General features: G+C 37.9%; 1 protein-coding gene across 1 annotated transcript in view; it reads right to left on the bottom strand.

Annotated features, from left to right (window-relative positions):
* Positions 1-16,277: 16,277 nt before the first annotated feature.
* LOC121877164 (stomatin-like protein 1) overlaps positions 16,278-23,328 on the bottom strand; it is a 44,873-nt gene continuing 37,822 nt past the window's right edge. Inside the window, exon 11 of the mRNA XM_042382776.1 lies at positions 16,278-17,669. Within this exon, the coding sequence (XP_042238710.1) occupies positions 17,659-17,669 (11 nt within the window). The 3' untranslated portion in view covers positions 16,278-17,658. The remainder of the gene's footprint in view (positions 17,670-23,328) is intronic.

Here is a 23,328-nt window from a genome sequence, read left to right on the forward strand (position 1 = left end):
GCTGATTATAATGAAACTTATCCAATCATTCTGGTTCAGAAGCTCACCAGTTGAATGATATTTTTAGCAACAACCTCACATGTGTCAAGACAAGTGACTTAAAGTTCTACGGCAGTTCATAGGCGTTCATGAGCGTGTATAAACCTATTCCTAAGAACTTATTTCGTTCCCACACAACACAGACAGTCATATAGCACCTCGAGGCCTCTTCAAGCGAGTACCACAGCCTTCTGTCCGGTCGCTTCACTGTGGAAGAACACAACTCGATTCCATAACCGATAAAGTTTCGGTTGACAACGCTGCAGTGGCACGTGTACTCTTGGTACATGTGTAATGCAGGAGAGGGCTTATTGGGGCGGCGTGTTCATGGGCCCGTTCCAACACATCCATGCTCTGCACTACCCCTTGCAGTGAGCTTCAGCGCATCTTACTGAAGCAGAGCGCTTACTTGCATCTACCAGCGTCAGTCGGAACTGACCTTGTGCCGTATATAATTCTGAGCATTGACTTCGTTATATCCACACTTACACTTATCACAATTTTTTTCTTCTTTTTCTTCACATAGGATCCGACCACGTGTACAAAGAACGGTCTACACTACACGGTTGTCTTCCCTCAGCACATCAACGTGTTGTTACCACACTTAAGCTGAGACAACGACTCACGTGAATTCGTCTTAATATACAGTACCCAGCTTTAATTAATGACGATACTTCCATTACTCTGTGACCTTTGTAATAACAACAAAATTCATCTCCTCGTCAATTCATCAACATCAAATTCAAGAACAACTTCATTAAATCATACAGTACTCGTCAGATAATTTTTTCCTCTTATTTAGTTTTGGACACAAAGATTGACAGTTCCCCCACTGGCAGAGAAAATCATGAGAGGCTTTTAGAAAACTGGAGAATTTCCCTAGTGCGCTGTGACGGATCATAATGGAACTTATTCATTCATTCTCTCTCGGAAATGCCATGGGAATTTTCGTCTCCGTGAGCAGTGACATTTAAATTATTGGATAGAATAATTTGCATAATGATTATAAATGTTGTTGGTATACGTTTTCATGTATGAATTAATGTATGCAATTCTATATGCATATATACAGTATATATTTGTATACCTAGCAGGATGGAAACAACAGTAACATGCATGGTGGTATTCACGCATGCGCAAACACACACATATACACACACACACACGAATCAGATTTCACAGTTGAATTCCAATAGTGGCGACTATCTTAATACTTCTGTTCTGGATGAAGGCTAATCTAAGTCTTTACTGCAGTTTTATATATCATTCTATATCTATCTCTTTAGAGCTGGTGTATATACAATATAAATAATGACGAACTGCATTATTGATTAAGAATAAGAATAATTAACGTGCGAACAGAAACATTAGTTGTAAGTGTGGACAATGAAATCAAGATGTTTACATTGGAAGATGATAAATTTATTGATTAGGAAGGTTTTATACCATTCACATATCAGTAATGGTGAGAGCAGCAACACCACGACCATCACACCTCCACACTACATAACCCGGGTGCTTGATATCACTTAACTTGCCCGTAAACAAATCCTCGTTGTCTAGTCCGGTCAATCCACTTTCCCCAACAGCTAGCTCACTCCCCTCCCCTCCCCTCCCTTCCCTTCCCCTCCCACGCCACCAGTTTTGCAGCTGCTCTTCTTAATGTATAACCTCGTTCATCCATGAATAATTTACTGGGACATCCATCATCCATCCGGGGGAGGAAAGGTGCTAGGCATAACGCAAAAGTAATCCTATTTCTTTACCGAGAGAATTGAGGAGTCGGTGAGTGAAATCCTTCTTGAAAATGGGTCATGGGGTCTTGGAGAAACACAGATCAGAGAAGTATATATTGTGTTGAGAGGAAGGAAAAGAAAGTGTATGTGTTTCCTCTGATTGTGTTGATTATATTAACTTGTTTATGTGATCTTTTGTGTTTACAGTTGGTATATTAACCTCGGTCTATATTGCAACAAGGTACAGAGAGAAATAAAATAACCCGTAGTTACTTTAATTACACCACAAAAAAAACATCCCTCAGACGCAAAAAGAATCTATCAATCATGTCAGGAAAGATATAATTGGACAAACTAAACCTCAGCCGCCCCCCCCCAAAAAAAATTTGTTTTTTAATAAATCTCTGTCATTCTATCCTCGCAATGATAAGGTCAATAACATTATCTCGTAAAAATATAATAATACTCTTCGACGTAAATACGGACCATTGTATTTTCATTCACGTTGTAATATACGCCATTAAGGTCAAACCCTCCTAAATAATGATCCAGTAACCCAGGTCAGTATTAGGGTATTAGGGCACAGGTGAAGCCTAAGGGATCGTCACTGTGAATTGTAGCCAATACTCTCCTCGGTCACTGTTTTAATACAACTTTAACTCTCTCTCTCTCTCTCTCATCAGCTTAAAATCCACTGACAATTCAATAGCATAACTCCCTATACATCTTCCCTCCCAACAAAACTTTCACTACGACGTAATCAAAACTTCTGCCTGCTGTGGGGGTTTACTTTCTCTCAATACGCAAAGATTGAAAGTCCGTCACTGGCGAAGGGAAAATCACGAGAAGAGCTTTCAGAAAGTCGGGGTAAAATATCCCTAGCGTGGAGTGATGGATCATGATGGAATTTGCTCTTTTATTTTTCTCTGGGAATTTGCTCAAGAAGTTTGGGGTCTTTTGAGTTAGTATCGGTGGGTGGAATTGTACGTGTAAAGACCGGATGCAGGTGTGTCTATGGGGTAATAATTGGTTTAGTTCTAGGCTAACTAAAGATGTAACACGTAATAATTGATAAACACACAGGCATGTCATCGGTGATATAGCCGAGACCACTATGTCCGAGACCAACTGATATCGAGACCAAATCCAAGACCGAGAAAGAGATCGAGACCTCCCCCACCCCCCCACCCAGATAACGTTAGGGTGACTACACTTCAGGTAGGATACGATAAGGAGTCCAATCTTATGGTGACTATAGACTGAGATCTAGAAAATTGGTCTCGAAACCTACGTCACTGCATGGACGTTATGTCATCCCAGCGTACACGTGCATACACCCACACAAACTCTAATCTATTGTATGTATCAGCGCCAAGAACACACACACAGACACACACACACATGCAATGGACATATATAGCCTTAATTACTAAAGCCCCTCATAAAATTCAGCAAGACACACACATCAAAAAAGTCACACAACATACACGGGCAATAATAATAATAATAATAATAATAATAATAATAATAATAATAATAATAATAATAATAATAATAATAATAATAATAATAATAATAATAATAATAATAATAATAATAATAATAATAATAATACCCTTACCATTTTGTACTCACTGGGGAGGGAAGAGCAAAAACTTCATACAATTTACAGCTGCTTCGTGATTTATTAAACGAAAACTGCCCGGTATAAATTTATTAAGCCTCTAGTACAATACATCTACCCTGCAAGCTTTTTTTTTCCTACGGGAGATGAAAAAAAAATCACTTGGGTGCGCAATTAAAACTTTGCTGATTTTTTATTGTCTCATATTTTTGGAGGCATGAAATTTAATAGTCTGTAGTTTGCAAGGTAACATTATGAAATTTTCCTCCAGAGAGAAAGAGAAAGAGAGAACGCCGCCGCCGCTACTGCCGTTACGGGGTGTTTCTGATAAATGATGAATTAAACCTCATTCATCTGCGTCGTCCGGGATTTCATTGTTGATAGGATGGTTCTTCTTTTCTGAGTGATGGGAGAAGAGGAATGACGAGAGGAGGAAATGAAGGACGACAGACGGGGAGGCGAGAGAGAGAGAGACACAGATAGACGGGGAAAGGGGAGAGAAAGAATGAGATATAGATAGATATAGAGATGAGGATAAGAAGAAGAAGGAGAGAGAGAGAGAGAGAGAGAGAGAGAGAGAGAGAGAGAGAGAGAGAGAGAGAGAGAGTACAGGTCACCCAGCATTATGACGACAGAAATCAGATAACCTCATCCAACACCACAGACTCACCCATGACACACGCCTCTAAACTCATGAAGTCACTTGAGTTGATGAGTCACTTACTGTACTGGGTCAATTAAGTTACTGAGTCAGCTAAATCACTGAGTCACCTTCTACCCTCTACTTTAACCCATTAAGTACAATAACTTTAACCCCTTGAGTAAGATGACTATGACCCCTTGAGTACAATTATTTTAACCCCTTGAGTACAATAACTGTAAACCCTTTGAGTAAGATGGCTTTATCCCCTTGAGTCTGAATTCAACCCCTCCAGAGTGCAACGTCATTGTTTATAAGCCGTCTCGCGTCAACACTTATAGTTAGGTCACTAAGGGTCAGTCTTTGCTAGGCACTTGGTCAAAACGTTGAAGGTCAAAGGTCAAAGGTCAAGGTCACCGAGAAAAGGTCACATTATTACTCTAGCGTCTAAATTCATGAAACGATCCTAGTGAAATTCTGCACAACTGAGACGTCTCCCTCTATCACTTTATTATTATTATTATTATTATTATTATTATTATTATTATTATTATTATTATTATTATTATTATTATTATTATTATTATTGTATGCTGAAACAATTCATTTTATTTTATGCAATGTTTTAGATTAGCCTCACTTCATTTATTGTTCTAGGTCAAAAGGTAAGGTTACTGTCGCTATTAAATATTAGATTAGTTTCCGAGTCGTCACTTGAACTGTTGCGGCTCTTGTGAATGTGATAAGTGCTCGGGGAACTTGCCCTGGGGAAGAGCAAGTTCTCTATTGATTTTGAACTCGCTGGGTCAAGGGTCAAGGGCTTTGTTGTGTAGCTCCGTCGAGGAAACTCCAACAATTTTTTGCACCGTTCTTATTCTAATAATTTTTGTATTATTGGAAAATCTAAATTGGTTACTTACAAAATTCTATAGGTTATCCTTTAAGTAGAATACTTCCCTGCAATTTAGAAAGTTTATGTTTGATAAAAAGCCATAAACAATAACGGTGATAAAATACAGTGCTGCTACATTATCATCTAGCGACAATACCACCCGTCTAAGGATTGAATCGACTCGTGGCAGACAGAAGCGATTTGTTGCCTTGAGTCCGAACTGATTCAGAACAATCCTCAATTGCATGTAAGAGCTCTCACCCCCCCCCCCACCCCGCTCTCTAAAGACTGCAGGAGAGCATGTAAAGTGGTCACAGAATGCGACAACATGAATATTGCTAGTGCGTGAACTCTGAGTGAGGGTAGTTCTGGGAGCGAAGTCAAACCATAAATAAGTGAACTCCTGGATAGTGACGGCAGTGTTGAGGTTATGACTTATGAGTGTCATCAGATGGGATCTCGTCTTTCAGGTTATACAACACAACAGGGATTAGTGAACCAAGAACATCAAGGAGAAGACAGTATGTGATCAGTTAACACTCCAAAGATCTAAAGCAAAAGAGACAGTCACAAAAACCAATAATTAATTTGTCAAATAAACTCCTAATATGAACTTTTAAGCTTACAAGTTCAGACTTCTTTATTTTGTGAGTGTTTCTGAATAAATAAACATTAATTCAGAAAAAAAAACAATACCTGGTTTGCTCATACACGGTTCGTTTCGTTGTGATTTCGGAACAGAGCACATCGACTGTACGGCTGAAAAAATCTATTGAAAAACTGCCAAGAAAAATATCGTGGAAAGTCGTTTCATGTAAGCCAGTAGAGAAAACCTGAAAAAGATGAGAGATGCTTGGGTAAATTATAATTATTCACCGGTGAACGAGGTTATACATAAGGGAGAGCAGCTGCAAACCCGGTGGTGAGGAGGGTAAGGTGGCGAGGTGAGGTGCACGAACAAAACTCACCCGACCGAAATACACTGGTTAGGTTAGGTTAGGAAAGTTTTGTCCAGTGAGTTTTTTTTTTTTGTCCTACCCACATGCTATACGGGTCCTGTCAATCCAGCCGCATGTGGCTGGATTGACAGGACCCGTCAATAAGGGTTTGTTTACGGGCGAGTGGGAGTGATATCCACGACCTAGATTTTGTGGAGTGATGTAATTCTCTGTGATCTTGTTGTGGTGTATTTATTGACATAGCAAGTTCGGTTAAACTACATTGCTATCAACAACCTCTGTTTCTAAAATCAAATGTGTGTGTGTGTGTATGTATTTGTGTGTGTTTACAGAGTATTTTCTGTATTTTCGTGTTTTCACATGCATTAATAGTAAACATGATTATATTTATGTGTACATGAGTATGCATACTTATATGTGAGTATATGCAATTCCATTTACATTTACATGTATATGTACAGTACGTATGTGTGTTTAAGTGCTTGTTTTCATCCGGTGTGCCTTGATAAAAATACTGTATGCACATTCGTATCAACATATGTTTTCATATTTCATACATAAACCTACACATGAAAACATAACATATGTAACATTTATGAACGCCGTGCGGATTATTCCTCCCATTACCTTAGTTGTTGTTTTTCATGAAGACAAAAATTCCCGTTCTTTTTCTGGGGAAGATGAATGAATAAGTTCCATTATGATCCGCCACTCAGCGCTGGGGAAATTTTCAAGCTTCTGAAAGCCTCCCGTGGTTTTCTCTCACAACTACAAACTATTAATCTCTGTATATTAGTTTCAAAGAGAAAGTAAAACCAGTTAGTTTGTTAGTTGTGATTACCCATGGCATTATTAATCTATACTTAGATTAGAGATTGATAAACGATGTGGAATTGCACTTTTTTGTGGTTTGTAAGGGGGGGGGGGGAATTAATCTTACAATTGCTGTAAACACATTGACTGGCATAATTGTGAGTGATTACAGCCAGTTGGTGTATAAGCCTGCGAAAACAATACCATACTGATGTCCAGGCGACAGTTGGTAGTAAGCATGGCCTCCAGATATTTTTTCAGCAACTCGTGCGTGTTAGATTTACAGACATTGAAAGTATCCTGTCATGTTCCCGTGTGATAATGAATGTTCGAGTAAATTATGTTATACATTATGGAGTGCAACAGCTGGAGTGTGAAGGTGGACTAACAAGACAGTCAGCGAAGGACTGTTTACGAGCAAGTAAAGTGATATCCACTTCCACGATCAGTATAGTGTATGGAGCGTAGGTGTGGTGGCCCAGCTCGGTTCACCTCTACTCACTAGGCTCCTTTCAAATTCATTTTGACCTTCCCATTTGCACTATCAATATACTTTGTTATAGTCAAATACATACACATGAACTTGGGAGCAACACTAACTTAGGAGTCGGGGAGGCACTCAGAATTAAAACAGCAGTAAAGGCTTCACGAGAATGCGCATAACCAGAAATTTCTCAAGGAGAGCTTATATTGGCCACGCAGCTGCTTACAACTCTTGCATAGAATACTTGACATAACGGAGAAGTAAATAAACAATGGCATGCAAGAGCCAAGCAAGGGGGTTCGTCCTCTCTGTTACCTTTTCTTGTAGTCGTCTTCGTCCAGATTTTACCAACAGGTACACCCGCACCAAAAAGTATCGGTGGAGGATGTGATCGACGACTTCCGAAACGATACGTATACACTGTGATATGTCGGGTTGGCAAGTGTATCCTCATAACCCCCCCCCCTCCACACTAAGTATTGCCATATGGCTGACAATCAGTGTGTTTGTTTCCTCTTTTCGGATTGTTGCTTTGAATCGACTGAATGATGAGCGAGGGTTCGGTCTCGGTAAACGTGGGTATAAAACAGAAGCAATATGAAGCAGTAGAGATCTACACATGCCAGACGGCATGGAAACCTTAGAGGGAACACGAGGAGCTATTATTGCCCTTCATAACGATGGGTTCGGAGTCACAGATATTAGCCGGCAGGTTGCTGTCCACATGAACACCGCTGCACGATGGATTCGGCGATACCTCGAAACTGGTGCTACAGACGACAGGTCTCGTAGCGGCCGTCCACGCTGCATCACCCCCCAGGACGACCAAGTTGAGTGGTTTATTTGGTAGCATAAATTAATGTAGCAATGTTCACAAGTATCACAAATAATTTTGTTAACAGGGAGCTCCTCATATTTCATACTATTTATCACTTCCCGACCTTATTTATAACGGTTTGTTTCACTTCACCAGGCCATAGTAGCTGCTCAGCAGGATTACAGGGCTGCCAACATACGGCTGGAACAACTCACCTTTCCCAATACCTATCGTCACTGGTCTCAAATTGTTCACACTACAGTATGCACCGATACTTTTTGTTGCGAGTGTACGTACATTCAAGAGCCCATACAGTACATTGTAGTGGATCTCTCCCCTACAATTGCGTAGCCGCATTCCAATTTTACAGTATCCTAGCAACCAGCGAGCTGCTCACGGGGGGTCGCCACTTGCGACATTTACCCTAGCAACGGAGTCAAGCAACCGGCGAGTTCCCACGGGTTTACTTCCGGCTGCTGTGTATATAAGCTCTCAGTCTCTCCATTGAGATTCATTCTGCCCTACGTTCCTGAACACGCAACACCTCCTCCAAGCAAGCTCCTCGCTGTCCAGCTCTTATTCAACCTGAAGGACAGCAACACGCAACATCTCTAACGAAGCTCCTGTACAGATACCTCCTCAACCACGCTACTCACTGAACGCGTCTCTTGAGCAAGCTTCTCACCGCACGGCATCTCCAGCACCAGACTGTCTTGTATATAATATATTTTATATAAGAAAACCACCACCTACAGTAGAGTTTCCATCCATCCATCCTGAGTGCTAGACAACATAACATCACGAAACCCTACAAATGGTGACCCCCGGAAAAACGCACTCTCACAGGATGGAGGACGGACGGATCTCTCTACCGACTTTCAACCACAACGTCGAGGACTGGTTAGATCATGTGAAAGCAATGCTCATCGGCTCACAAACTACTGACAAGCAAAAGTACGGTGCCCTGCTCTCCTCCTTGCCCACGGAAGTGGCCACGCATGTATCACGGACTACTTCCAACCCTCCAGAGAACAACAAATTCGCCACCCTGCGGGACGCCTTAAAAACGCATTACCGACGGACCCGCCCCAGTCTCCTGCAGAACCTATCTTCAATCTCCCTTGGAAACTCAACTCCGGGACTTCTCTGGGAGGAGATGTGCAGGCTGAACTCCCGGCACGCAGACAGACTTCCCGAACCTATCCTGCACCAGCTTCACGCACAAAAGCTCCCCACACAAGTACGTATCACCCTGTCCGCAGTAGATTACTCGACGACATCTGAACTTTACGCAACCGCGGCAGATAGAATATTCAACGAATGCGCGGCTGCGTGCCTGGCGGCTGCGGACAACCCAATGACCACACCAGTATTTACCTCCGAACTTGTAAGCCGGGTCAACACCTCTCAACCGAGCAGTACCTCACAAGACATCACGGACCTGTTGCACGGTTGCAAGCCTTGAGCCGCAGTATGAACACCATTGAACAGTTCTGCTCCTCCATGCCTGCTGCTGGGCCTGTTCCTAACCCACGCACCGCGCCCTACAATCCCCGACGCGCCCTTCCTGCCCCGGAAACTGCCGCCAGCCCCCAGCACAATGAATACACTGCTGTGTGCCATGCTGCCGCAAACCACTCAGTGGTCACACCTCCACTTAGCCCCAGTTTCGTCAACCTGATCAACGCTCCTCAGAGAAGTAGCATTCCTCCAGACAAGCAAGACACCAGGGACCTGTTGCAAACTTTGAATCGCAGGATGGACACCATTGAGCAGCTCTTCTCCTCCATGCCTGCTTCTTCTCCTGTTCCTGCCCCACGCACTGTGTTCTACCAACCCCAACACCCCCGTCCTGCCCCAGACCCCGCCGCCAGCCCCCAGCACAATGTACCTACCTTCTGTTGGTACCATTAACGTTTTGGCGCTAAAGCTAGACGCTGTGAGGCTCCCTGCAACTACACGGCGAAGCAACATCGACGGAGACTGGTAGGCGCCATAACCTCCGCCACTATCAAGCAGCACATCACACGCCTTACTTCTGACCTTGACCGCTTCACTCCTGCTGCCCGTCACGACCTACTACAAACACTACGTCAGGCGGTTTCTGCATTCAAGGCTACTGCCCCACGCCAGCCTTCCCACCGCCCTGAACACATTCATCCCGCACCTCCTCCGCCAGTCTACCCACCATTGCCACGTAGAGCACCACCTCGCCCACAACATTTCTGCATACCCTCTTTTTATCCTCAGGTACCTACTGCTCCTGACGACCCCGCAGCCGGCCCTAATGACCCAGATACCCCACCCGGCACCCTTGCACCTGCTGCGAGAGAAGCACCACATTCCTTGCCAGTACAACCTTCTCTAACCCACAACCCTCCTTCTCCCTCTGCTTCTCCCACAGATCTCGTGCCTCCAGACAGAGTCGTCACCCATAGCGGCCGAGTCGTCCACACCCCTGCCCGTTATGTCTCACATGTGAGATACAACCCTGCCGACACCAAGTCTCCTGCAGCGCCCGGAGGGGAGGGGAGTATTGTAGTGGATCTCTCCCCTACAATTGCTTAGCCGCATTCCAATTTTACAGTATCCTAGCAACCAGCGAGCTGCTCACGGGGGGGCGGGGTCGCCACCTGCGACATTTACCCTAGCAACGGAGTCAAGCAACAGGCGAGTTCCCACGGGTTAACTTCCAGTTGCTGTGTATATAAGCTCTCAGTCTCTCCATTGAGATTCATTCTGCCCTACGTTCCTGAACACGCAACACCTCCTCCAAGCAAGCTCCTCGCTGTCCAGCTCTTATTCAACCTGAAGGACAGCAACACGCAACATCTCTAACGAAGCTCCTGCACAGATACCTCCTCAACCACGCTACTCACTGAACGTGTCTCTTGAACAAGCTTCTCACCCCACGGCATCTCCAGCACCAGACTGTCTTGTATATTATATATTCTATATAAGAAAACCACCACCTAGAGTTTCCATCCATCCATCCATCCTCAGTGCTAGACAACATAATATCACGTAACCCTACAACATATCCAGTACTTTCCAGCAATGTTTGACAGAAAACAGATCGACCGCTTAACCGACTTGTAAACAGACGAGTGGCGTAGAATCTGTAGATGATAGTCTTCATAAATTACTATTCAATTTTGTGATCATATAAGGCCAATTCGCTGTTTAACTTATCATTTGCACATTACTAATTGAGCTGTCTTGTATAAGTCTACCTATCCATATTTGCGTCTTGTTGCTTTTACTTAATCTCTATATCCCCCTCCCCCCACCGAAAAAAAAACACCAAGCGCACTTGTAAACATTTTCCCCAGGTTGCAGACAAAATTTGAACCATTTTAAATGTTACAAATATATGTACTAAATCATACCAACTACCAACCTTTAATGATGAGAAGACTCCTTTCAACGTTGTTTTACTTCAGTATCAGAAATTCTTGAGCCGCTGGTAACTGGTAAATTTATAACACGTATCGTATCTGGTTTCAAATCCCGATAGTTTTTGACAGATTACAACCAAATAATTCACATTTTAGATTTCGATCTTTCGGTTCACTGATAAAATGTTGTTCACATATCACTACATTCTTCACATTAACTAAGTCTGTTCTAGGGAAATGTTGCACCCATATATATATATATATATATATATATATATATATATATATATATATATATATATATATATATATATATATATATATTGCTTTGTCAATGAGTGATATTTCTTAATGGCATCTCTTCCTAGAGTACACGGCACACACTCTTGCTCCCTCATTTTACATTAGTAAATACTATCTTTGTTTTTTCCTTGGAGCAATTTCAAGTTCTACTTTCAGTTATAGTCACCTGAGTATAAGTAATATCTAGATTTTCACCCAAATACACTGTTTTTCACAGCTTTATATTGTGCACCAGTATCACTGTTTATATAAGGAGAGCCGGAGACGCATTGTGATGTACACGTCATGTTCCAACACGCGGCCGCACGCCTCCTTGTTGGGTCGAGTGTATTTACGACAATACAACTGGTTGATTTGCAACGGAACGCTCCAAAGCAGCATTTAGGTATTTTTAAGAACATTTTCGAATTTTTCTGTGATTGTTTACAAAATAAAAGGGCAGCGTTTTTTTTTTTTTTTTTTATTATTAATTAAAGTGATGGTTGGTAGTTAGGGCCAATTGCAAGAACAGTCGTGGGGTGTACGATGCCATTTACGATGACCTTCCTGCCCTGGTCTTTTTTTCAGCAATATCGCCTTTAACACATGGAATTCTGCACTTTTCGAAGCTTTGGAGGAGTCTCGAAACAAGTTTCCTGGTGGGAATTATTAGCTAGTGCTGTACTCAAAATATCGAAACTTCGAGATTTCTCCAGAGCTTCAAAGGGGTGGTATAACTGAAACAAGATCAGGGCAAGAAGGTCATCGTAAATGGCATCGTACACCCCACGACTGTTCTTGCAATTGGCCCTTAGTGCCATTCTGAACCGTCGAGTCATTGTGGAGTGAAAGTGATTCAACTTGATGACTGGAAATTCCCTGGTTCAAGTTCGTGAGATGTGTTTTACGAAAGCTTCTGCTAGGCTGCTGACCCAGTCGAGTGGGCAAGCTTCACTTTCTGATTTTAGGTAGATACAGGGTTTTTTCCAGGATATTGCTGAAGGAGGTGGCTCGGGGAGAGGCCACCAGCAAGTGTCCAGTGGCAGAGTCCTAGTGGAGGGTATAAGGGGCTGAAACCATGGAAAATTCGTTGGGTGAAAAACCACAGTCTGACGCTTTTTTATTATTATTAATTCTTGTATCAAAATCTGCCTCAAATTGCTTCTAAAGAATGTTTTCTGGTGTCTATTTCGATCGGTGATAAACTACATATTTTGCCATATTTTCAAACATAAAGTACGATAATATTAAATTTGTAAGCTTGTAAAAAAAAATAATTAAGGTGGTTAGTCACCTCAACGAGAGTATGGTGGTAGTGCAGAAGTATAGTGGTGATGGTGGGAGGCGAGAGTGTGATGGTAGTGGGGGTTGGGTGTGTGGTGGTAGTGGAGAGGAACGATCAGTGAGTGTGGTAGTGATGTTGGAGGAGGACGGGAGTGTGGTGGTGGGGAAAGAGTGTTTTTTGTTTTTTTTTGTTTTTTTACGACGATTAGCCCACCCTGGCACAGGTCACTGACCCACAGCGGGGCCTGGGGAACATGTGCAATATATGTAATATGTGTGTATATATAATAATAATAATATATATAATAATATATAATATAATATAATATAATGTAATAATATGATGATGAAGATGATGATTGATGATGATGATGATGATGATGATGATGATTGATGATTGATGATGATGATGATGATGATGATGATGATGATTCATAGTAAATAAAATTTATAATAAAAATAAAATAAATATTAATAATAACATTAACAATAATAACACTGTGATAATACTACTACTACTACTACTACTACTACTAATAATAATAATAATAATAATAATAATAATAATAATAATAATAATAATAATAATAATAATAATAAAGAACTTTAAACAAATTTAAAATAAAAAAAACAATAGTGAGACATGATATATGCATGTTGCATTGTCAAAGTAAGAGAAACAATTGAGACCTGAAATTGTGTGTAAATGAGGCAGAAAGACAGATTAGCAACCTGGGACTTGGTCACAAGTTTCGTGGTGCCATATTAGGGATGTGTGGTGGTGGTGGGTGGCACATTGGTGGTGTTGGTAGTGGGTAGCATGAGTGTGATCAGCATCTTACAATAGGTGCATGGTAATCATCTCAGCAAGGGGGGTGCCAACAGATCTCTGGGGTAGGGGAAAGGGCGGATCCAAGGGGGTCCGGACCCCCCCTTTTCATCAGAAAATTCCAATACTTTTTCTTTAATGCAGTATTGTACTCAGGCATTTTTTGTACAGTAAAACGTAATTACTATGACCTCAGAACATCCCCTAATATCAAGTGCACATGACTTTATAATGGCCTCAAAATGCCCATGATATTGAGCAGATTTAAAAAAAAATTCTGGGGGGCAGCTTACAGCACCTCCCAAAACACCATTCAGCTAGATGGGCTCGCTTTGCTTGCCATGTTCCCCAACCCAAAACTTCTTGGATCCCCCCCCTTTTTTTATATTCCTGGATCCACCCATGGGGGGGGGGGGCATTACCCCACCTCCACCCCAACCCACCCATCCCCAAAACTCCTTACCAAAAGGTAGAGATGTTCTCTTTTCAGATATCAAGTTTTATTAGAAGCTCAAGGGGGGTTGCAACCCCAGGAAACCCCCCAGTACAGTATATGGTACAGGTTGTACCTCTCTAGTCCGGCATTCTGTGGTCCGGAAACTCCCGTGGTCCGGAACGATTTTAGTTTGTCCAATAGGTAGATAGGCAGCTTTTTTTTTTTTTTACTTATCTGAATTATTATTATTATTACAGGAGTATTAAATTTTTGCCACTCAGCCCCAATGTGGGTCAGTGACCTAAGTGACCTATGCTCGGGTGGGCTAATCCCTGTTAAAAAAAAAAAACAAAGCCGGAGGAAATTAAGGTTTGTTTACATCCGGCAGTTCGGCTGCTCTCCCTCTCTCTGCTTGTCTATACAGAGTACAACATTTAACCCTTCAATATATTTGAGCATTAAATAAGTGATGCTTTCATATTCTTATGTAGAGTAATGATGATATGTTTTCACATGTGCGCACTTACATACGCGATCTCTCTTTTTTTCTTTACCATTATCGTTAGCTACTTCTATTTTTCCATTTATTAACATTAAATAACATTACAGGTACTTCAAGCAACCATATTCATTTTTTTACATTAATTTTACTACCGCTAAACTCAGGGTCTTATTTTCTTCAGTTTTATATGTAGAACCAATCAGTCACTGGTTTCGTAAGCTTTAACATAAACGATGCCGGCAGCCGTCTCGTCTCCTCTAATATTCCACGTATTATTAATAAATTGTATTGTTAATTTTGCACACTCGTACATTAATTCAATAAAAACAAATTCAGAAACATTAATTAAAATATATATGAACAGTAAATAAGTGTTGCTTTCATATTCTTCTATTGTTCCATTTATTAACATTAATAACATTACTTACAACAACCATATTAATTTTACTACAGCTACAACCAAGGTCTTATTTTCTTCAGTTTTATATGTAGAACCAGTCAGTCACTGGTTTTGTAATCAACGAATACAATGCTGTGTCATTTCCTCGTGTGTTTTAATATTCTACGTATTATTAATGAATTGTATTGCTCATTTTTCACACATAAACATTAATTCAATAAAAAAGACATTCAGTAATAAACAATAATGAATCTTTTGTACATAAGAGAAATGACGCTGTTTACACGATTATGCACGTCGTCTGCACGTTGGCGGGCCGTTCAAACCCGTCGAAATTCAAGTTTCCGCCGTCAAAATTTTTATTTATTTATTTTTTGTGTTCCAATAAAATACGTTAAGAATTAAAAACTCGCGAAATTTGAGAAGCTACTATACGACATTTAACCCTTCAATATGTCTTCAAAGAGACCATGATGCAGAGAAAGTGGTGCTAGTGCTTCCAGGCATAAGCACAAGTCACTATCTATCCAGGAAAAGGGTGAATTTCCATGGTCCGGCACCGGTCAGGTCCCGAGGTTGCCGGACTAGAGAGGTACAACCTGTAATACAATACATTATTCTGTAACTTCATTTCCCAAAACTTTTGTGGTGGCAACCCTAAGGCAAGATGAGTTAACTTACCCCACAGGATTGAAATGGCTGGTGCCATACAGTTCTCATAGGCCTGATGTTCTATTTGGGGCAGAATGAATACAGCACAGCCATAGTCACTACTAAGCTTTCAGTACATACACAAGGAGGCAATGTGGTCAGCATTGCACTCAATTGTCTGCATGGGTGTGATGGCTCAACTGTCTTTACTTCCCCATCTGAAAATAATGATTTACAGTGCAAATCATTATTTTCAGATGGGGATGTATAGACAGTTGAGCCATCACACCCATATCCTTAGCATAAATAATGAATAAATAATATATGAAATATACTGTAATTAGACTGAAGAAAATATCTAATCAGCATTGAAAGAGATAAGCAAACTTATACAGAAGATGAATAGTGAAACAGATATGAATCCTTAGGCAGAGAAATAGTGATTCAGAATTTGCTGTGCTATGCCAGAGCTTGGTAGGCAAAACAATACATTGTGCAATGTGATCTTTATTGAACAATCTCTACATTTGTACACAATATAGATAAACTTTTCTGATATGTCTAACTTTGCGCAAATCCGTGTTTCATGGACAACAAGAATAACTCTGTGATATAGATGATCCAAAATAGTACCTAACTTGTGGAATTCTTTAGGTCATTTATTATGCCTGTAATTATAAAATCATAATCTCATTTTGCATGCACATACACAGCTCGGTCAATCAGTTCCTCATTACTTTGTCTCTGTGTTAGATGGGAGTATGTTATGTTAGTTTATTCTTTATAAGAATTTTACTATGCCTATGATTTTTTATTTTTTTTTTACAGTACCAATGAATCAACCGAAAAGTGCTTATTATCATACCGAGTTTTGGATCATTTACCCACAACTATGGCAAGAGAATAAATCAGCTAGTGCTGTAATAAATGTACAGGTATTTAGGTATTAGTCAGTAAATTGTTACATTCATAAAGAAAGTGCACAGCAAACTTCTTTTTTAATACACTGGAGCATATTGCTTTGAAGGATGCAATAAAATTAGCTATGAAGTGAGACATTAAATAAAAAAGCCACAGTAAACACACAAGGTTTTTCATCAAGAGCAAGAGCAAACATGCAGCAGGGAAGGGGGTTAGGTGGAGGAAGGCAGGGATGGACAACTCTCTGCCTCTATTTTGACCTATCATATGTCATTTTATTTTAAGCCTTTGATCTCTGCAATTTTAGTTAAAGAACTTTTAACTTCTGGGTAACAAATGCCAATAAGGGTTAAGAAATATATTGTATATTGTAATTATAAATGGCCAAATTAAGGCTCAAAGCTCTTCACAGCTTAAAAGACTTGTTCATCAGTCCGCTATACATACTGTATATACAAAAGTTAACTACTGTATATTGGTTACCTAGACTTTAATTTCTAACCATACTCAACATTCAAGGCTATGTGACTCACAATGCTTTATGAAATAACAATAAATCCCACATGTGGAAAAACTAAATTTACTTGGTCATCTTGGAACATTCCAGAGTCTAGCAGTAATCCAGGGTGCAAAGTAATCTTCAAATAGTAGAAGTATAACCGAGTGTGATTATCGTATGATTATCCACTGTCCAAGTCAAAGAGCATATTGCTTGTCTTCAGCCTTACTAAAATGGAACATAAGAACCACTGTTAAGTAACCAGAATCTTGATTGGGGGAACACTAGAATTTAGTACAGTACAGTACTGTAGTACCCATATTATAGAATATTTTATAATTAATACTTATGTTACAGAAGCTAAGAAACATGAATAAATTAACAAAATAATAACTGATGGACTGGATAATAAAGATGGTGATAAACAGGGTTCTGGATAATAAAGATTCTGGTTATCCAGCTCCTGGAAAATAAAACTTTTATTAAAAACATATTAAAGAAAACTTTTGTTAAAATCTAACTTAAGAATACCGTAAATTTTTGGTCAACACTCTGAAGGGAGAGTCAATACTTATTTAGCAGTGAATCATTGATTTATAAGGAAGTGATAACATAATACTGTATTGTATTTATTAAAGGTTTGAATCAAGAAGAGTTTGTTCAGGAGAAACTTTGTTCAGAGCAGATAATAAATGTGAATGTTTTGTATAAAGTACAGTACTGTACTATATGTTAAAGCTCTTACTGGATACATGAAAAAATAAATCCTAGATAGTTTAGCAAGGTTTGTTTAATTTAGGTTAGGCTAAGAAATGTACAGGACAAAATATATTGTTAAAATCTCCGGACACAAACTTCCCTATATTCATTCCACTGGATATACTGTACTGCACTGTATATACATGGAAGCAATAGCATGACAGTACACACAACAATTGCAAGAGATAACAATGCTGTACTAAATGACAAAAAAAATATTTCCTGACTCAGTGTTTTATATATTCTTATGTTGTAATCTTGAAAAAAAATTTAAGATTACGAATTATTTAGATTTGGGTGTCTATATTAATTTTTTGTACAGAAATTAAAGAAAATTTTTATTGAAAAATTCAAACTTACAGTATTTTAAATTTAACTAGCTCTGTAAACTAACATAAGCTATACAGTACTAAGCAATATTCTATTATCAAGAAGCAAAATAAAATATGCAGGCAGGAAGTGTCATCAATAGGAGTAGCAGGAAATAGGAAAACAAAATTTAAATTAAGCGCTATTACATGATGACTTTGGCGTATTAAGTAGGACACCTAGATGTGAAGTAGTACTGTACCAGAAGAATGAGTACCAACATCAGAAACATTGTTACAAGATCATAAGAAAATATGTAAATGATGGGTACGATAGGACGTGATGATGGGTATATGGCTGTATGCAAGATGTTAATAAGGAAGGGTGTAAATGAGAGAAAACACTGTTACAGTATACAGTAGTGTACTGCATATAAAGATAGATATAATCAGTACACAGAGTAAAAAGTATACCAGTAGTTAACAGCATTACAGATCCATAGGTACGCAGGTGGGGTAATCTATGATTACCTCAGGTAAAAGTGACGCTGCCTATCAGCTATGAAGGCATTTAGAAGTCTTACATTTAATGCCCAGTTCCCTCTATGTAAAAGAGGGTTGGCAATAGGAAGGGAATCCAGTAATAAGACTTGTTTCAAATTTCCCTGACGGTAACCAGGACACCATGACTTCAGCTAATCATAGGTAGCTCATGCGAGAGTGGAAAATGGTCGTAAAATGGTGTTAGCGGTAATGATGATGATAGAAAATTGTCTGGTCATATGTTAGCATGCAGTCTGTAATTTACAAGTATCGATCAGGCTTTTGACAACGATGTAAACTGAAAAGTCAGATCCTTGTGAATTCATCATTGCTAAAGATTCTTAATTTAGCAGTAGACAGTCCACTTTTAAGTTCTACATAGGCAGTGTTCACTAAAATAAATCATTATCCAAGTCTCCAGAAATAATATTCCCTCAGTAGAGAATGTTAGCCATATAGTACTAGGACAAAACAGAAATCCTACTAACTTTCCTTACAACTTTTGTAATGGTAAAAGGAAACTCGTGTACTGTATAATCAATAAACATCATGAGTACATCATATTACCTGTAGTATTTAAAAAATACATAAAAAAATTTTTATTACCCTTACAATACAGTAGTCATATGTAAAGGACAATAAGAATCTTACCCTACATGAAGAAAATGTTGTGGGTTATGGTTGTCCAAGATGATTTACAAATATCATCTCCAGCTTCTATCAGACCTCATCTTTGTTAATTCTACCATGCACCCTCTTTACTGTGAAGTTGTGAAATTATAGTATTTTTTGTATCTGTAATACCCACACTTCAACCTCAAATTAAAAGCCTATTAATTCTTTGAACTCCTGGTCTTTTATATGCCACACAATCACATAGGTACAGTGTCATGAAAGCTTGATTTACCCACCTCGAGCACTTTTATGAATAATTCGAAAATTTGCCTATTTCATTACCCTCTCCCCTCAAGTAATTTAATTACGTACTGATATTTCACTCAATTCACTCTATTTTCCTATGCATAGTGAGTCAATCTTTACTCTTAATTACATTTATCTTATTATATTTAAAGAAAACTCTGAAGGCCATATTGTCTTGTAACCAAATCTATAGTTCTTTTCTTAACATTGAGATTTGTTACCAGATTTGAGATTTCTCATGTGGTAAGTCAACCTACTTTTTTGGCCCTAAAGAAGGAAACAGCTTTTACAGTAGTGGCCTGTACATATGGATTAAGAGATAGCACATTAAGTAGAACTACGAAAAATATTAAAAATTGGTCAAACTTTGCAGAAAATAGCACAAAATTTAATAGACTGTTTTATATTTTACCGATTCAAGAAAATACAAATACAAATAAGGCACATTAACTGTAGCCAATCTTTAATTACTTTTTATTACTGAAAATCAACATTCAGATAATTATAGTACTGTACTGTACTTTAAACACCTCAATATCAAAACTAATTCAATTATAATTTATTATACTGTATTACTGTACATTTATAAAAATTCTGAAATATGTAGGCAATAATGGTAAAAGTCCTGCTACAGTATTTTGAAACCATTATCACAACATATAAATACTGTACAGGGTACATTCAAATAAACTGAAACTGTAGTACAGTACAGTACTGCACCAGTTAAAGGTGAATTATATACATTCATTCAAATAATTGTTCAACTGAAACTGTAGTATAGCACAGTACTGTACCAGTTAAAGGTGAATTATATACAATCATTCAAATAATTGTTTAATATGAACCAAGTTCACTCAGATGAAAGCTTTGGTAAGAAAACGAAAATAGAGAACTCCTTTAGTAAGGAATGATAAACATTAAACAAAATATCAAATCACCCCCATGTCGTGGCATAAGTATGTACAGTATTCACAGAGTACTGTACTGTACCATCAAACCTGAATAGCTTAATTTGCCCATTGTAATGTAATAAGGCAACATGAGGGTATTCAAGATAAACCACAACCAATAAATAAATAAATAAGGAATTATTTGACATGATGTAATGAGACACTAGTAATGTGTACAGTACTGAAGATGAAACATATCTTCCAATCTTCTCTTTTTCATTAGCTACCCAATAAAACTTTCAAAACATTTTATGTAAGAAATAAGCCAAATTCATTACTATATTCTTGAAAAAACTTCCACTATATATTTTTATCATACAGGTATTTATCTTGAATCTTCAGCTAGTATACCAGTAAGATAGAATAAGTTAACAACCACTGGAAACATTAGACAAATATATAATTAATATATATATATATATATATATATATATATAATATATATATATATATATATATATATATATATATATATATATATATATATATATATATATATATATATATATATATATATATATATATATATATATATATATATATATATATATACATACAATATATGGTACACAGTACTGTAGTCTGGTCTACCATTATGTTTCTTAGTTTCATAAAATATTTCAGAGGATTTTAAATAAGGTCATGCAGGTGCATTCAAAATCATAACCACATTAACTATTGTTTCATGCTATTAATACATTTATACAAAAGGATAATCAAAGAGGGGATAACAACAATAAATAATTTTTATGTGAAGATTGTCTCATAATTATATATTCTTGCATAAGTCAAAACTTATCATTGTATGAAACAAAAGACTGAAACAGCAACAGTACCCACTGGTACACTTCTCATGCACTTATCAACATTTCCACAAATTTGCTCGTACTTTATGAAGTATGGCAAACGTGGTATGAAAATGGATTTGCATGTAGCTGATAACTATGTATATGTTACATCAAGCTAACTAATAACAGTAATTATAAGGGAGACACACACATCTTCAGTAGGTTTCTATTAGAACACACCATAAACAAAATTCTTTCCTATTGCATTTCAATCACTAAATTTTTAAGTAAATATATAAAAAAAATTATTCTATTACAGGTATTTCTATACTGTATGATGATTTAAAACATAGTTTGTGTATGTCATGGGTAATATCACAGCAAAGCAAACTTCATTTATAAAATAATGAACCCAACAAAGACAGGATATACTGTATCATTATTTTTTTTGTCAGTTTTACAGTACTGTACTGTACAACGTATATACTGTACTGATACTTTCAACCAGTTTGCCATAGGAAATGAATAATGTATACAGTATAGGAATGCAAAAGTGAGCAGCAGAGAACTTTGCTGTATGTGTCCTAGTACTGGATGGGTGACAACTCATGGGATAATAAGCATAAAATTATGTACAAAAATTAAGTATATGTTACATTTATTCTACAACAAAATGAGAGTACCAGACTTTTGACTTGAACTTAGAAAAGGAAGACTGAGTGAGGTAGTCCACTATAACTAGATGGGTGCACGAAGACATTCCGGTATATAAAACAAATGATTGACAGTAAAATAAAGTAAATAAGTATGATTAGCAGTGTATTATAATGAGCAAAATATGTATGAAATTACAGAATAAAGTACTTCAGTCCTCATATTTAATGTGGGAGGAAAATGGATCAAATATTTTATACTGTAAAACTTCACTTACAAGTGAATAACAATATATGATAGTTAAGAAAATCCTTGAAAATGTAGAGTGCAGGTACAGGTCCTTCTAAGCCCAAATTAATATATGTGGGAAGAAGCTGAATCTAATTATATATGATGTAGTGGCCTGTAAAGCTTTATTACCATGGACTATGTCAGTAACAGACACTGACTATGATTGATAGATTCACTAAGAAGGTTGAGTGGAGTGATTGGAAGAATGTGATGAGGTGAGGTGATGAAATATGATAAAATGTAAAGATACTACATAAGAATACCCAAGGAAAAAGAAATAAAGGATTGAAAATATACAGATTCAGTGAGGTATTTTCATCCATATAGAAACAAACCCTTGTACTAGATGGATCACACACTCCTTTTTCCACATATCTTAGATCACCTCAAATGGGATTTTTTTTAAATGGTAAATCATATATGAGAAGATATACAGTACTTTTAAACTGTGCTTTCAGATCAAAGGCTAAGTCTTGAACATGATATCTATTACAGCGATAAGTATTTTGGAATGTAAGTAATGAAATTATCCTACACAATTAGATGCTATTTGTATACAGTACTAAACAAAGTAATATTCACTCAGAACTTGTACACATTAAGTTTTTGTGCAGTAAAAATCAAGATAATCATTTCACATATTAATATATATATATATATATATATATATATATATATATATATATATATATATATATATATATATATATATATATATATATATATATATATATATATATATATATATATATATATATATATATAGTACGTATATACAATTGTGTATATATTACAGTAGAGTATATGTTTCTTTGATTATTTTTGTATTGGAACTTATGAAACAGCATCTGTCTTTCATTGACCTCCTGAATCTCAAAAGATGATCAACAGGATGCAAATGGTATACA

This window comes from Homarus americanus, unplaced genomic scaffold, assembly GCF_018991925.1.
Source record: "Homarus americanus isolate GMGI-L3 unplaced genomic scaffold, GMGI_Hamer_2.0 scaffold29963, whole genome shotgun sequence".
Taxonomy (NCBI): domain Eukaryota; kingdom Metazoa; phylum Arthropoda; class Malacostraca; order Decapoda; family Nephropidae; genus Homarus; species Homarus americanus.